The sequence below is a fragment of the Dermacentor silvarum genome, chromosome 1, assembly GCF_013339745.2.
Source record: "Dermacentor silvarum isolate Dsil-2018 chromosome 1, BIME_Dsil_1.4, whole genome shotgun sequence".
NCBI classification, from domain to species: domain Eukaryota; kingdom Metazoa; phylum Arthropoda; class Arachnida; order Ixodida; family Ixodidae; genus Dermacentor; species Dermacentor silvarum.
Genome location: NC_051154.1, coordinates 311,162,592 through 311,177,231, shown reverse-complemented (window position 1 = coordinate 311,177,231; position 14,640 = coordinate 311,162,592). Strand labels below are relative to the sequence as shown.

At 46.1% G+C, this 14,640-nt stretch overlaps 1 protein-coding gene across 1 annotated transcript in view; it reads right to left on the bottom strand.

Moving 5' to 3' along the window:
- Positions 1-14,640, bottom strand: part of LOC125942248 (uncharacterized) — a 37,598-nt gene that overhangs the window by 2,041 nt on the left and 20,917 nt on the right. The window contains exon 4 of the mRNA XM_049660415.1: positions 4,551-4,658. Coding sequence (XP_049516372.1) covers positions 4,551-4,658 — 108 coding nt within the window. The remainder of the gene's footprint in view (positions 1-4,550; positions 4,659-14,640) is intronic.

The window sequence follows — 14,640 nt, the reverse complement described above, 5'->3', positions numbered from 1 at the left end:
CGGCTCCTTAGATTACGTTACATTTCTTATATTTGACCTGCCGCTTTCGTATGCAACTGAGTAATGCCCATTATTGGTCAGTATGCCCTTGAATGGGTGTGTTCCATTGTGCGTGTACGCGTCTCCTCGCCATTTTTCTGTCGACAAGGACCAAACATTGACATAGTCCTCGACGCATGGCTTCATCGAGGTGTCACAGTGAGCATTCGTATGAACTACTGCTTGCGCGTCGGCATAGCTTTTGAACGGTGTAGCGCATAAACAGATACATTGCATGGTAGCACACGTTGCATGCGATGACAATAAAAATAGATTGTACGCATCGCATTAGGTTGTTTAATTCTTCATTATTCGTGTCACGTATATTCCAACATGTAGTGGGTTAGTTTAGTTGAGAACTAATTAGCGACAACTAGGGACATTATTTCACGCCCTTAACAAGCAAAAAACAAAAAGGAAAACGAAAAGAAGAAGCTATTGTCTGGAAGCTCGCGATGCTACACACAGAAAAAGCAGGAAAGGACTGAAGCAGACAAGAGTCAGTGGCCGCACAGATAGTGGCGGTAGACGTTAAGAGTTAAACAAAGTAAAGAAGTCACGGCATTACGGCTTGAAATGCGGTTTCAGGTGAACAACGTGCAATATACGGGGTGGTCAAAGTTAGGTCGACAGTTTTTTTTTTAATTAGGCGCTTAGATGTACGTGAAGACCACCTCTACAGTAAGGTTATGCGCCCAGGGGGACATAGAATGAGGTGGTAATTGTTGATATCGGTGGCTTAATTAACTAAAATTGAATAATTAACTTTTTATTGGCTGTGATAAGCAGGCATGTTTGGATTGAGCAGTTAGAGGCAGTCCTGTTTCTACACGGTATCAGATGGAAGAGTTCTAGCGTGTATGGGCTCTGAGGTATCCGACTCCAGATTTTAATTGTCGTTCGCGTGATTACGCCTGAAAGAGAGTTAGGACCGGCGCAAAGCTCCTCCCTTATGTGACGCGGCTGTTGCGTGCAGCGTTTAGTCTGACAACGAGGCGGATGCATTGCCAAAGATGACAACTGTCCACATTCCCCTCTCGGCTGGTGAAATCAAGATATGACAGCGCGAACGCCGCACGCAACAGCATCGTCACAAAAGGGAAGAGCTTTGCGCCGGTCCTTACTGCCTTGCATGCGTAATCTTGCGAACGGCAATTAAACTTCGCAGTTCGATATCTCGGAGTACCGATGCGCTAGAAGAATTCTGTCAAAGTAAACTGTGTAGAAGCACGATTTCGTCTAACTTTTCAATACAAACATGCCTGCTTACTGCAGCCACTAAAAAGTTAATTATTCAATTTTAGTTAATTAAGCCACCGACATCAATAATTACCACCTCATTCTGTGTCCCCCTGGGCGCATAACCTTACTGTAGAGCTGGTCTTCACGTACATCTAAGCGCCATATTTTAAAAAAATCTGTCCACCTAACCTTGATCATCCTGTCTATGAGTGCCGTTGTCAATGCAGAGGCGCCAACATTGTTATAAGTGAATACACGTAACACTCGATCTAACGAAACCCGATTTTAGGAGGCTTCCGATCTAACGAAGAAATTTACATTCCCTGGCAGGTACTCATAAGGTTCCATGTTGTCATCAACCAGAGTTAACGGAACTAATAGCCCCCAAACCCTATTTAAAGAGGTCTTTCATGAAATAAATGAGTAAAAAGTTGTCGCAGTTTCACCTGAAAGGCGAAGCATCAATTGCGATAGCAAATTTGTAGAGAGCTATACGGAGTAATGATATTAGCTTTATCAGCTGTATAAACTTGGACATGGAGCAGCACAGGCAACACGCAGAACTGTTGACGACGCCGTCGGCGTTTTGCCCGCGTTCGCTCAAAATGCGTGCGGCGTTGGTGACTGTTGCCGGAGCCTCTGATATAAATAGGCACTTGGTGCCGCAGCTAAACGTCGCCTCCCTTCCCTCCCCCTCCCCCCCTCTCCCATGGCCTCTCGCGCGTCGGAAGAAGGCGCGTTTGCTCTACATATATGGTGATTGTAAAAGAGGAAAGAGACGCCTACTTCTGCAGCCCTTAAGGGAGCACGGCGCAGAACGCGCGTTTATTCTCCGCCGTGCGTTCACTCCTCGTGAAAGCGCGCGCCCCTCGCGCCCTTTCACTCGCACATACAGCGCTCGGCGCGCGGCGCCGATTTCATCTCCATTGACGTCATACGCAACCTCACGGCGACGGCGACGCCGACGGCAGAAATCTGCTTTTGAGTGTCCATATAATTGCTATCGCAATAAAAAAAGTAGTTATTAATTTCTTTTTAATTTTGATAGAAACGGGTTTTTCTTCGAGCGTGCGCTCTGACGTTATCGCGTTAAAGCACCAGAGCGCCCTAGTCACGGCCGTAGATTTATTTTGACGAGGCTGCACGCCGCGCGCATTCACGGAACAACCGGCTCAGCAGTCGGTAGTGCTCTTACGTGCCAGATGGCGCTATAGGGACGGCAGTGGTTGCTTTCGTTATTTCATGGTTTCATGGATCTTCGAGAGATGGAGATTGATGTGGAGATGGAGATGGAGGAGATCATCTCCTCGCAACTTTCTTTCTCGGCCTGCTCCCACAATCACTGCATTCGTTCTCCGAATCTGCATATCGGTAGCCTGTCATAGCTTCACGTGACCGTCTACTTGGCCTGCATCGCACAACCAATTCGGGCCGCCCTCGCGGACTTTTCACCCGCGCAAGCGTGGATTAGTGGCAAATACAATGCCGCGATAGCTTTTGGGATTGCTACGTTACAAATTTAGATTTCGAAGACCCCAAAAATTATTTCTCGATTTTACGAACTTCCCGATTTAACGAAATAATTCGAGCGTGTTTATCCATTCGTTAAATTGAGTTTCAACTGCAGTACAGTTATTTCTTCTTTGGCGAAGGTGTCCTGCGTAGTTAGGCTGCTGTCGTGCCAGAAGTATATGCGAAAAGTCAATCGGTGTCAATAGCCGCAGCTTCCTAATATCAGCGTTTAGGTAAGCTCATTTCGCGCTGGCGATATCATGTTGTATAGTCATGGTCAAGAACTAGTCTGTTCCAAAGCTTTGAGTGCCGAGTCTAGCTCATCATTGCACGAACTTGTGTCCTGAAGAACAAGTAACACTCCGAGCGCAATGATTTCGCTGACCGAAGATTGCGATGACCGACCGTCACTACAGGTTTACAACATTCTACGCGTGATCTGACAACATTCTACGCGTATTCAGTGATATGTAATAGAAAATGTTTTTTCTAGAGAAGAAAATATCTCCAACGCAAATCATTTGCTAAGCTTTCATTGCCGTGGATGAAGAAACAGCAGTCGTTAGTTGCCAGGCTGGGAATGAAAGACGAATCTTCCTTTTTTCAAGACCGCGTATATAGCTTCAAGAAAGCACTTCTCACTCGCCTGGTTCCACAGATCACCGGCTCCTAGTTCTTAAGAGGCAGTGAACAGCAGCGATAAAAATGATTTAAGTGCTAAGCCTGGCAGTAGCGACGTTCCACAGTCATGTTCCTAAAGAGAGCTGACACGGAGAAAACAGCTGCGTATGACAAACGCAGCGCACATGCCTGCCGACGGTAAATGGTGGCGGGGCCTTTATTTTTTAACATTACAAACATTTAACGACGTTTGAGCGCGGCGGCGTCATGGGCTGCCAACTCGTCCGTCCCTTCTTGAGTAAGTGTAGCATGTAATGATGGCTTGCTGCTGCGTTTTACCATCGCGGATTACAAATTATCATCAGCCACATACATCGCTTCACCTCTATACGTCCCTTTAGTGCATCTGGATGTTGTATCCTTCAAGTAGTAGATAATACGCCATCTGAGTTCTATAGTTCATTTCCGGCATGCTGTCTATAATTTTAACGCGTTGCAGCTGAGTGCTTTGCGGTGCATGAGAGCGCACGTCACTGCTTCCGTCATCGCGGGAATTGCGTGCATGAAAGCTGAAGGAGTGCCACCTCATCATATGTAGCTGCGAAGCCGCAGTTGCATGAGCGCAAGTCCTGGCGCTTTTTTTCTTCTACCGTGAACAAATAATTATCTGCACAGAGCTACATTTGCTCGCAGTGCTCGGAAACTGCACACTTAGCTATTAGGAGACGCACTGTGTCAATAAATGAGCCTAGCCCAGAAACTGTAGATAGCCACTTCTACCAAATAAATACGTACTTGCAATCAATGCATTCGTTCAATTGCAGAACATTGCTTCTTCCTTTTTTATTTTTTCACTGCGTGAAATTCTACGATTTCCATATACTCGCTCCTTTTACCTCATAAGTGGCTGGCGACAAATCCTCATCTGAAAACATTAACACAACACACCGCTACATCAGTGACGCGCCTATGTGGTAGTCATTTTCTTGGCTCTACGACAAAATTATTTACAACGGCTCCGAATGGTGGCTGTCATTTAGTCACTCTGAGTTTTTAATGACGCGACAGCTCTATAAAATTCCCCGAGACCTCTACACACTTCCGCTAGCAACAAGTGCCGAAGTTTCATAACTTACGGTCTTCGAAGAGGCAGAAGCATTCTCTCATGAAGCAGGCGCTTTTCTTGAACAGTTTCACAAATTTCTCGCGCGCGCATTTTTGATAGCAGTCCGACACGTTGCACGCTGCAAGAGAGAATAAGAAGAAAATTTGTGATAGCCGAGTAAAGAAGTGATCACCCTGAAGATGCGCATATACATGCACTGTGCAATAAACGGTTTAACCGATGTTGTTTGTTCGAAAGTCTTGGTATAGGAACGTTCTGTCGGTGGTAAATGAATTATGTTTATTGCTTACACCTGTCGTTCTCGAAACCTTTAGATGCAACGCACCAATTTGACGGCCGGCGATTGATCCTGCTTATTAATCATTCTGGGGCTTTACCTGCCAAAACCACGATACGATTTTGAGCCTCGACATAGTGGGTGAGTCCGGATTAATTTTAACCGCCTGGGGTTCTTTAACCTGCGCCCAATAGACGGCACCCAGGCGGTTTTTTTTTTCAGTTTTTTTATTTCATTTCTCCCCCATCGAAATACGGCCACCGCAGCCGGGCTAAGCAGTGCAACCCCAAAGTCACTACGCCACAATGGCGGTTGATCCTGCTTAAGCACATCGGTATTTCTTTTTCGACATAGAAGAATACGTGCAAAGATCAAGCGAAGTGAAATAGTAGCACTGGCGAGTTCGTTCATCTTCGAACTTTATAACTGAAGTACGGTAGCTAGCTAGGTGAGTCGGCACAATTGCATCTTTACTTACAGCGCGAACGAACCAACAGGGACAAAGAGGAAGGATGTAACATGAGTGCTTTATAACTGAAGCATTTCGGAAAAAATTGGCGGGACAAAGAACGCTCCATGTCTTTTTTCCTCATTTTTCCACCACTCTTTTTTTTTTGTTTCAGCAACAATGTATAAAACGCGAAGGTAGAACCAGGTCAAGTAGTTTGGATTTCTTAAATGTTATAGCTGTCATGGTTTGGCGTTTCAGACGCCTTGAGACTCAATCGCAGTACATTTTCCCCAAGGAAGGCGGTGTTGCACGTCGAGCACGATGACAGTAACAGAAATAAATATTGACACATTTAGTAGTACGATCACTGCTTGCAAAAATAACAAAAATTCTTTAATGTAAAACAGATCGCGTTGCACGAAGGAAAATAATATTTAGTTTGGATTGATGTAGAGGTCACGTCCGAGAAATGGCTGTAAACTCTAAATAGTATACATACATATAACGTAGCGGTCTTTTGGTCTTGTACAGCCATTACGCACAAAAGGGACTTCATACTCATCTCATGCAGAGCAAGTGCCTCTGGGTCTCCAGCAGCAAAGAAATGAAAGTTTCCTGTCGTTTACAGCATTAACAAGGTTCGTATCGGACTCAAGGCGGTAATATTTAGCAAAATTTATAATAAATAGTGCAGAATAGAATGCGTCCGGATTTATGAACAAAGAACATCGTAACCATACCGGGTAAATTACACTGCACCTGAAAGCCTGTTCAGGCTAATATGAACTTGTAACTACACGTAGGACTCCATATCGTATAAAAGATGCCACAGTTCCCGTAGGCACTGACAGTGAAAGAGAATTATGAATTTATTGCAAGATACTGACAATGCACATATCAATGTATTTTACGCAGCATACATGCTTGATAGCTGCGCACGTACAAAAAAAAGGTCACGTGTGTCAAGCGTTCATGAGACATACCATAAACATAAAATTTCTAAACGTGATGTAGGCCATGTACGTACATCGTACAAATCCCTATGCTGCTGTATTTTATCACTTAACGGAAGCATGATTTATTTATAAAATGAGACGACAGTCGACCCCATAGGTGCCTCCATCGACCGTTACGCTATTGGGATTAAATAACAGGCATTTATTTGGCTGATAACTACGCGCCGTAGTTGTTTAGTAGCTATGGTGTAGGGCTGCTACGCGCGAGGTCGCGGGATCGAAACCCGGCCATGGCGGCCGCATTTCGATGGGGGCGAAATGCGAAAACCCCCGTGTTTAGGAGCACGATTTTTAGGAGCACGTTAAAAAACCCCAGGTGGTCGAAATTTTCCGAAGTCCCCCAGTACGTCGTGCCACATAATCATATCGTGGATTTGGCACGTGAAACCCCATAATTAATTTTTTTGGCTGATAGGTTTATTCCATTGAAGACGACAAAATCTTTGCAGCATACTGTCGTTTGCCTTTCTGCAGAGCAATCACTCTGATGCTGTATTCAAATATGTGTTAGGCTTCGTAAAAGAGATACAACTCGTGGCATCAAGATTTGCACTAGTTTCGGATTCCCCCTCTTTAATTAGGCGGTTTCGATTTCGTAGGCGTTTTAATGTTCAGCCAGAAGGTGATCATATTCTATGTCTATAACATTCATAACACGATAGCTCGATCACGTGATATGTCGATAACAACGCGAACCCCGTCCCGCGTTTTAAAGGGATACGGACAGGAAATCTGAAAATTTTACGAGAATGCTGAAAATGAATCCTCAGTGTGTGATTACACCGAAAAGAAGTAGTCACTTAGGTCATTTTTGAGCCGATGGCTTTATTTTTGGCGTTTTTGTGAGCGCGCGCCTCGCCGCCCGACCCGCGGTAGTTGGAAGGCGTGAAGTCACGGCACCCTCGTCGGATAGCCAGCCGGCCGGCCGCGGTCATTCTAAGCGCGCCGACGCCGCCATCGCGAGCTTGGATTCGAGTTCTTGTGCCTCTACCACCGATGAGTACACGTCTGAAGGCGAGGACCATTCCAACTTGGCAAGAAATATTACCGCTTACGGTTACGAGCCTTCCGCGTCAAGCGACGAAGAAGACCAGGCGGCCGTGGAAGTGCCGGTCAGGTTTTCGCGAACCGTAGCGCGAAGATTTCCCTCTGCACCAGACACTTGTGCAAGAATTATTTGTCATTTCCTCTGTAAACTTACTTTTTCAAGAGCGCACGCAGGCGAGGCATCTGCGGGGTACTTCAGCACTGCGCGGATGACTGAATAGTAGTTTATGCCGTCGGCGTGAGCAACTGCTGTGAGGTATCAGTACCTCCGAGACTCTCACGTCCACGTCGCCAGGCGACCGACAGATGGCAGGACCTGTCTGGTGTTCTGCCCAGTTTTTTCTGCTTTTCCTTTTCCTGTGGAGAAGCAGAGCTGTGTGTGTGTCTGGTCTCGTGAGTCGCGCTCGCTAGCCTTGTATTGTTTTACTATGCTTTGCCAACATTTTGTTGCGATAGCAATTATATGGACTCTTCAACCGGATTTCTGCCATCGTCGTCGCCATCGCCGTCGCCGTGAGGTTCCGTATAGATTCCAAGGGCGATAAAATTTCGCCCTCCGTGATAGCGTGCGTCCCCCGCGCGCTTTCGCTCGCGCATACGGCGCGCGGCGACGATTATATCGCCCGTGAAATCTATACGGAACTTCACGGCGACGGCGACGACGACGACGACAACGATGACGGCGACGCCAACGGCAGAAATCCTGTAGAAGTGTCCATATAATTGCTATCGCAATAAAGAAAGGCACGATACACGCGTTGGATAGGACAGGAATAAACTTTATTTGTCCAACCGTTATGGCTGTTGGTGCCCGGGCTGTTGGTGCTACATCGCCGGACACAAATCTTTCGAGGTCCTCGGCAATGCCGCTGGCCCGCTGGACGGCCCACTCCTGTTCCTCGGGTGCCTCGCTGAGGAGGGCGGCTTGCCATCTCTCAGGGAGGCGCCCCGCTTCAGAGGGGTGCACTGAGTTGGTGCGTAATTTATCTCATGCTTTAGCAGCTTGAATGAATGGTATGCAACTGGATGCTCTCGATCTTCATCATCAGCCTGCTTCAAGACGGCGCCGATACCTTTGTTGGACGCATTGCAGTAGAGCACACAAGGTTTGGTGGCATCGTGTAGATGGCAAGGATGGGTTCTTCCGTTACACATTGATTGCGTGTGTGTGTGAGTGTGCTAGGAAGCTCAAACCAACTCAGTGGCGTTGAGGTTCGCGTGTACTAGTCTGTGGTATTATTTAGGTTTTGAAAACACACTTAGTATAATCTAATTTCCTAAAGTTTTAAATATTGCCTTCACTGAGAAAGTGCCAATACGAAAGGTGTAGATCACATTTAAAAATGGCCGACTGAAGTGTTTCCAACTAAATACCATTGATGGTGCTTTTTGTAATTGCCTTTAAACAAAGCCCGCGAAATTGAAAAACCAAGTGCGTGATAGCGCCCTATTTCAGCGCTCCCAGACGACTGATCAAGAAACGAAATCCGCTTGTCTCTGCAGTGTTGTCCGGGACGGGCTCGGCGTTTCCGGTGGCTGTAAGGTATGTGCCACAAACTGCTGACGCATCACGAAAAGCAAGCGGGCGCCCAGAGTGAGTGGCGGTGGTGAAGGTGTGTCGCGATTCGACGTGACGTGGCATAAACATATCATTCGCTCCACTTGTTGAATGAAGCTCGAACACGCAAAAAAACAAGGAAAAAAAGAAGAAAAAACAATCTCGGGTTTGAGTAGTTAACTGCTGACCGCAGAACTGTAATCGGGAGGGAAAATGCAATGGTCATGTTCTTCTATTCGTTCCCGATCGTATCTTACTAGCGAGAACTGCTGGCGCGTACCTTGCGGCCACCGGAAACGCCAAGCCCGTCCAAGAACCTCTGTAGAGATAAGCGGATTTCGTTTCTTGATCGGTCGTCTGGGAGCGATGAAAAAGGGCGCTATCATGCACCTAATTGTTTTCGAATTTCGCGGGCTTTCTTTATAGACAATTACAAGCTCCATAATGGTACTTAGTTATAAACCCATCAGTGGGCCATTTTTAAAGGTGATCTACAACTTTTGTATTGGCACTTTCTTAGTGAAGGCAATATTTAAAAAGTTATGCAATTAGTTTATACTAATTAATGGAGTTTTCAAAACGAAAAAATACTGCAGACTAGGACACGCGAACCTCAACAAAACTCAGTTAGTTTGAACTTTCTAGCACACTCCGTCGTTTTTAAAACATTGGCTAGATTTAGCTGGGACACCCTGTATATATAAACGGGCTGTTAACTCTATCTTGACTAAGCAACACATGACGCACGTCACTAACTTCTTCGATGACATTGTGTTCTATTCTGACACGTTCCCAGGCCATTAGAAGCGTCTAGAGGACGTTCTAAACGCTTTAAGAAGCGAATGCGTTAAACTGAAATTGAAGAAATATCAGTTCGCACAATGCTCAGACACAGGGTTTCAAATGGCACAGTCACTCCGAAACAAAGCAACGTGGAGGAAATCCTGCGGTTTCCCAGGGCATCACGCCCTAAAGAGTTACAGCCTTTTCTTGGCACCGTCAATGTTTACCGTCGGTACATAGCCCGCTTCAGTGAAATTGCTCATCGACTGACACGCCTACTCAGCATAGACACCACCTGGATTGGGACCCTGACTGTGAACTGGCTTTCTCTCAGCTTAAGAAATGTGTAACGGAAGAACCCATCCTTGCCATCTACGATGCCACGAAACCTTGTGTGCTCTACTGCGATGCGTCCAACACAGGTATCGGCGCCGTCTTGAAGCAGGCTGATGATGAAGATCGAGAGCATACAGTTGCATACCATTCATTCAAGCTGCTAAAGCATGATATCAATTACGCCATCACAGAACTTGAATGTTTAGCGATTATTGATGCCATCGATAAATGGCATTATTATATACATGGAAAACCTTTCACTGGGATCACCGATCACGCGGCGTTGCAATGGCTTAAGAACATCAAAAATCCTCGAGGCCGTCTGTTCCGATGGTCCTCGAAGCTCTCCATGTACGACGTAAACATCAACACCAAAAGGGCATGGACAACATCGAAGCCGATGCACTGTCTAGAAACCCTATCATTCAACTCCTATCTGCTGAACAACTGCGAGAGCACCACCACGACAAACCGCCTTGCAAGCATACCATTGAGAATGATAGTGACACGCATAGGGACACGCATAGAAACTAGTTACTCATAGAGACCATAGTGACACGCAGAGGGCTGCTAAATGTCTACGTTCCTTTTGCTCTCCGGTCTTCTCTTCTTCGGAAGGCTCATGACGCTTTCGATCATGTCGGAGTAAAGAAGACATTGCGACTTCTCTAGAGCTCCACAATATTATTGGCCTGACATTGTCACCGTCGTTTCCGAATACGTTCGACACTGCGATTCTTACCAGCGCTGCAAGAAGACGAAAACCAAACGTTTTGGTTCCTTAGAATCGTTACCACCCGCGGAGCAACCATTTGACCTTTTGGCCATGGACACTATCGGAGGTTTTGCCAACTACGGGTCCTCCAAAAGATTCATTCACTAGGCCGTTGACCACGCCACCACTGAGTTGTGTGAGCTTTTGCAAACAATGTGTGGGCTTTTGCACACAGAATGGAGACCGTCGACGCCTACATTTCCTGCCTGAAGAGTATTTTCATTGCTGGAAAGCCTCGGAAGTTCCTTTCCTACCGCAGCACAGGATTCACCGCTCGCCAATTCAAGCAATTCCTCAAACACAACAACATTCATCAGCTTTATACACGCTCACAACGCCCACAGTGTAATGGCTTAAATGAGCGCATTAATCAATCCATAGTCACCCACCTCCGCTGCAACATCAACGACGAACCCCGAAAGCCATGGACGTGTCTCCTCTCTGATGTTGTCGACGAGTACAACAAAACACCCGACAGGATGAAGACCTGGCAGCCACCTCATCGGCCGCACAACAACATGGAAGTATTCCACGCCACGCTGTGAAACCTCAGCGCACAGATCCACCACCGAAACAGACCAGCATCATGAACGCATCATCGGAAGACTTGGATGTCCCCAAGTACACTGGATCAGCGGACGATGGGCCTATGGAAGACTGGTTCCGCTTCTTTGAGCTCCAAGCAACTGCTGCATCATGGTCGGAACGGGAGATGGTCGCCAGCTTCGATGAATACCTGACCGGTGCGGCATTTTGCTTCTACCTCACCCACTTATTTGAATATAATGAATCATGGAAAGAAATTAAAGATGAAATGACCAGTTTCTTCAACGTGTATGATAGCGACTCTGCATCATTCACCGGCAGCAGGAATTTGAATGCAGTTACGCAGAGTCGTAACGTTGCGCACTAATGAGCGGGCTCATATGAGAAGATGGTCGGCGAGTTTTCCTTGTCGTGATTCTCCCGCGAAGAGGATGCGCAATCGCGCGCATAGAATGAACTTGACATTCCAAGTAAAAGAAAAGCCATTGCACAGTAAACGATATGCACGGATATTCGTTCCTTCGAAACCCGACATTGAACCCCGTTTGACCACCACACATCAGTAAACAATATGCATGTTTTCAGCACGCTGCAGCACTGATGTCGTCGTTGCAGCTTCTGACGGATTCCATCGCTCGTCTCGAATGCGCGGGCCACTACGCATTTTCAAGTCACACGACTCTTCTCTGCATTGCCTGCCTTACACGAATGAGCACGACGTCACGACATCTCAGACAGGACGACATTTCTTTGGAAGAACATGGTCAAGGCACATCCTCTGCGATATCCTCCAGCGATGAATCACCAGGAATTCGAAGCTGCATGGACACAAACCTCTATATGAGCAGCACGAATCGAGAAAATACATCAACAATCAGTTCTTCTGGAGAAACAAAGCCAACTTGCTTAATGTCAAGACGAATTTGGAATACAAGCACCAGCACTAATGCACCTACCTTTCAAGGCGAAGACAGTTCGGAGCCACTTAAATCTAGGGATCAAGCTCCTTCGCGACTCTCAAAATTTCTTCAGCATACCGCCCCTCAACAAGCCGCTGCCACTTCACGAGCTTCGTGCACGCCAGGCAGCATCACGGACTGTCAAATGACAGAAGCGTTCATTCTAAATGACGTCGCAGCAGTCTCGGAGGAGTCTTTTGAGAAGCGTGGCACACTGCACTCGCCACCAGACAAGTCTCACAAAACGAAACAGTGTACAAGCTACACATTCATCTCCACGTTAATTTTCGCAAGTTTTCAAAAGCATATTCCGATAGATACGTTGCCTCAACAACTGTCGCAACAACATCACAAAGATGAACTTCAGCAACTTCAAGAACAACTTCAGCGACCCCGACGATAACTTCGAAATAGACGATGACAAAGAGCGTCACCGAAAGCACAGATGCCACAAAAAAGGCATCAACGCCCAAGCCTACTGAATTTAAGGCGAACTCAACGAATACGGTGTTTTGCAAGAAAGAAATGTTGCCGAACGCACCTTCAGCACCACCTATCAGGACTGTTCTTACCCCAATGATTCCTGCGACAACGCTGTACACGACGACGGAAAAGATACGGGCATTTTCCCGGCATACCGGACCAACAGAGACGTCACCGGAAAGACCCAGTCCACCGAACGTTCAAGCAGGAGACACCATGTATCTGCAAGTCAAAACGACACCTGAGTTCACACAACTGCCGTGTGTCCAAACCTTTCTTCATCGGGGCATACATATGTCGTCCGGAGTGCAACAACCAGCCTCGACCTCGACCACCTGAGCTCGTCTGGGCGTCACCGGACTGCCAGACTGACGTCATTCATGTGAAGAGATTAAGACGGTATCATTCGCCCCTGTACCTACGACTCTCTCGGGGGGAGGGGGAAGCTCGTAACGAACCGCACAAGGACGCTGCAGTGCAGTAGTGGTGAATGAGGAAGACGAGGTTCCCAATAAACAGAGTCTCGCACGACCGCGATGTCTCCTGCGTTATATATATACAGGGTGTTTCAGCGAACACTTTCAAAAATTCTTAAAAGTTTACCTGTGGCAGATAGCCCAATTCTAGTTAATGAGCCGGTCTACTCGCAGCGGCGGACATTACTTGCGCAAACAATGGAAATGCATAATCGACTAATTAATAAAAATTCACTAATTAAGTTTTTAACTAATTACCTGATGGTCCATATTGTAATCTACAAATTGTAGCCGTGGAGTTCGCAAGGCGGATCCACTTGGAACGAATTCTCGGGATGACACCAGTTTCGAGATATGAATTCCCGAACTTTGCGGAGAAATGCATTGGCGTTCCAGTTAATTTTGCGCTTCAATCCATAAAGCGACGGTTTGTTAAGAAACTAACTGGAACGCCAATGCATTTCTTCGCAAAGTTCGGGAATTAATATCTCGCAAGCGGTGTCATCCCGGGAATTCGTTTCAAGTGGATCCGCCTTGCGAACTCCACGGCTACAATTTGTAGATTACAATGTGGGCCATCAGGTAATTAGTTAAACACTTAATTAGTGATTTTTTAGTAATTAGTCTATTATGCATGTCAATTTTTACGCAAGTAATAAATGTCCGCCGCTTCGAGTAGACCGGCTCATTAACTAGAATTGGGCTATCTGCCACAGGTAACCTTAAATAAATTTTGAAAGTGTTCGCTGAAACACCCTATATATATATATATATATATATATATATATATATACACATTTCAACCCCCGCCCTGTTCACTTACAGTTATCATTAAAAGCTCTGATGAATCTTATGTTGTATCAATTTGATTCCCCCAATATTTTATTCGTTAGAGCTGTTATTAGCTTTAATGGTAGCTATGTAACACCCAATCAAGCCCCTGATTTCCCCTTATTCGGCCAGGAAATCCACTTATTCACAGTTGTTAGCCTACAATACACTCGATGGTGCCAACCTTGAGTGTGCAAGTTGAATTATTGACTCTAACCTATAAAAATCTAAATAAAACAGCCCAATGAGTACAGAGCCGTGCTACTGGACTTGAATATATCCCAACTAATTATTCTTACGGCTCTCATATACCGGTAATGAAACTCGCAACTTGATCTTCCCACTCTGGCGATCATCGCAAAATATCTCGATGAAATCATTATCGCAGGTATTTTTTTTCTTTTATTCGCTACCACCTAACGACACATTTCCAATGATACCACCACCGACTTCCACGATCAAAATATACCACTTAATAAATCATGTACTTCCATCACGTGCCCGCATCACCCACCCGAATGCTGTCGTCCCTACATCTTCTCCATAGCGCAACATTCCAAAT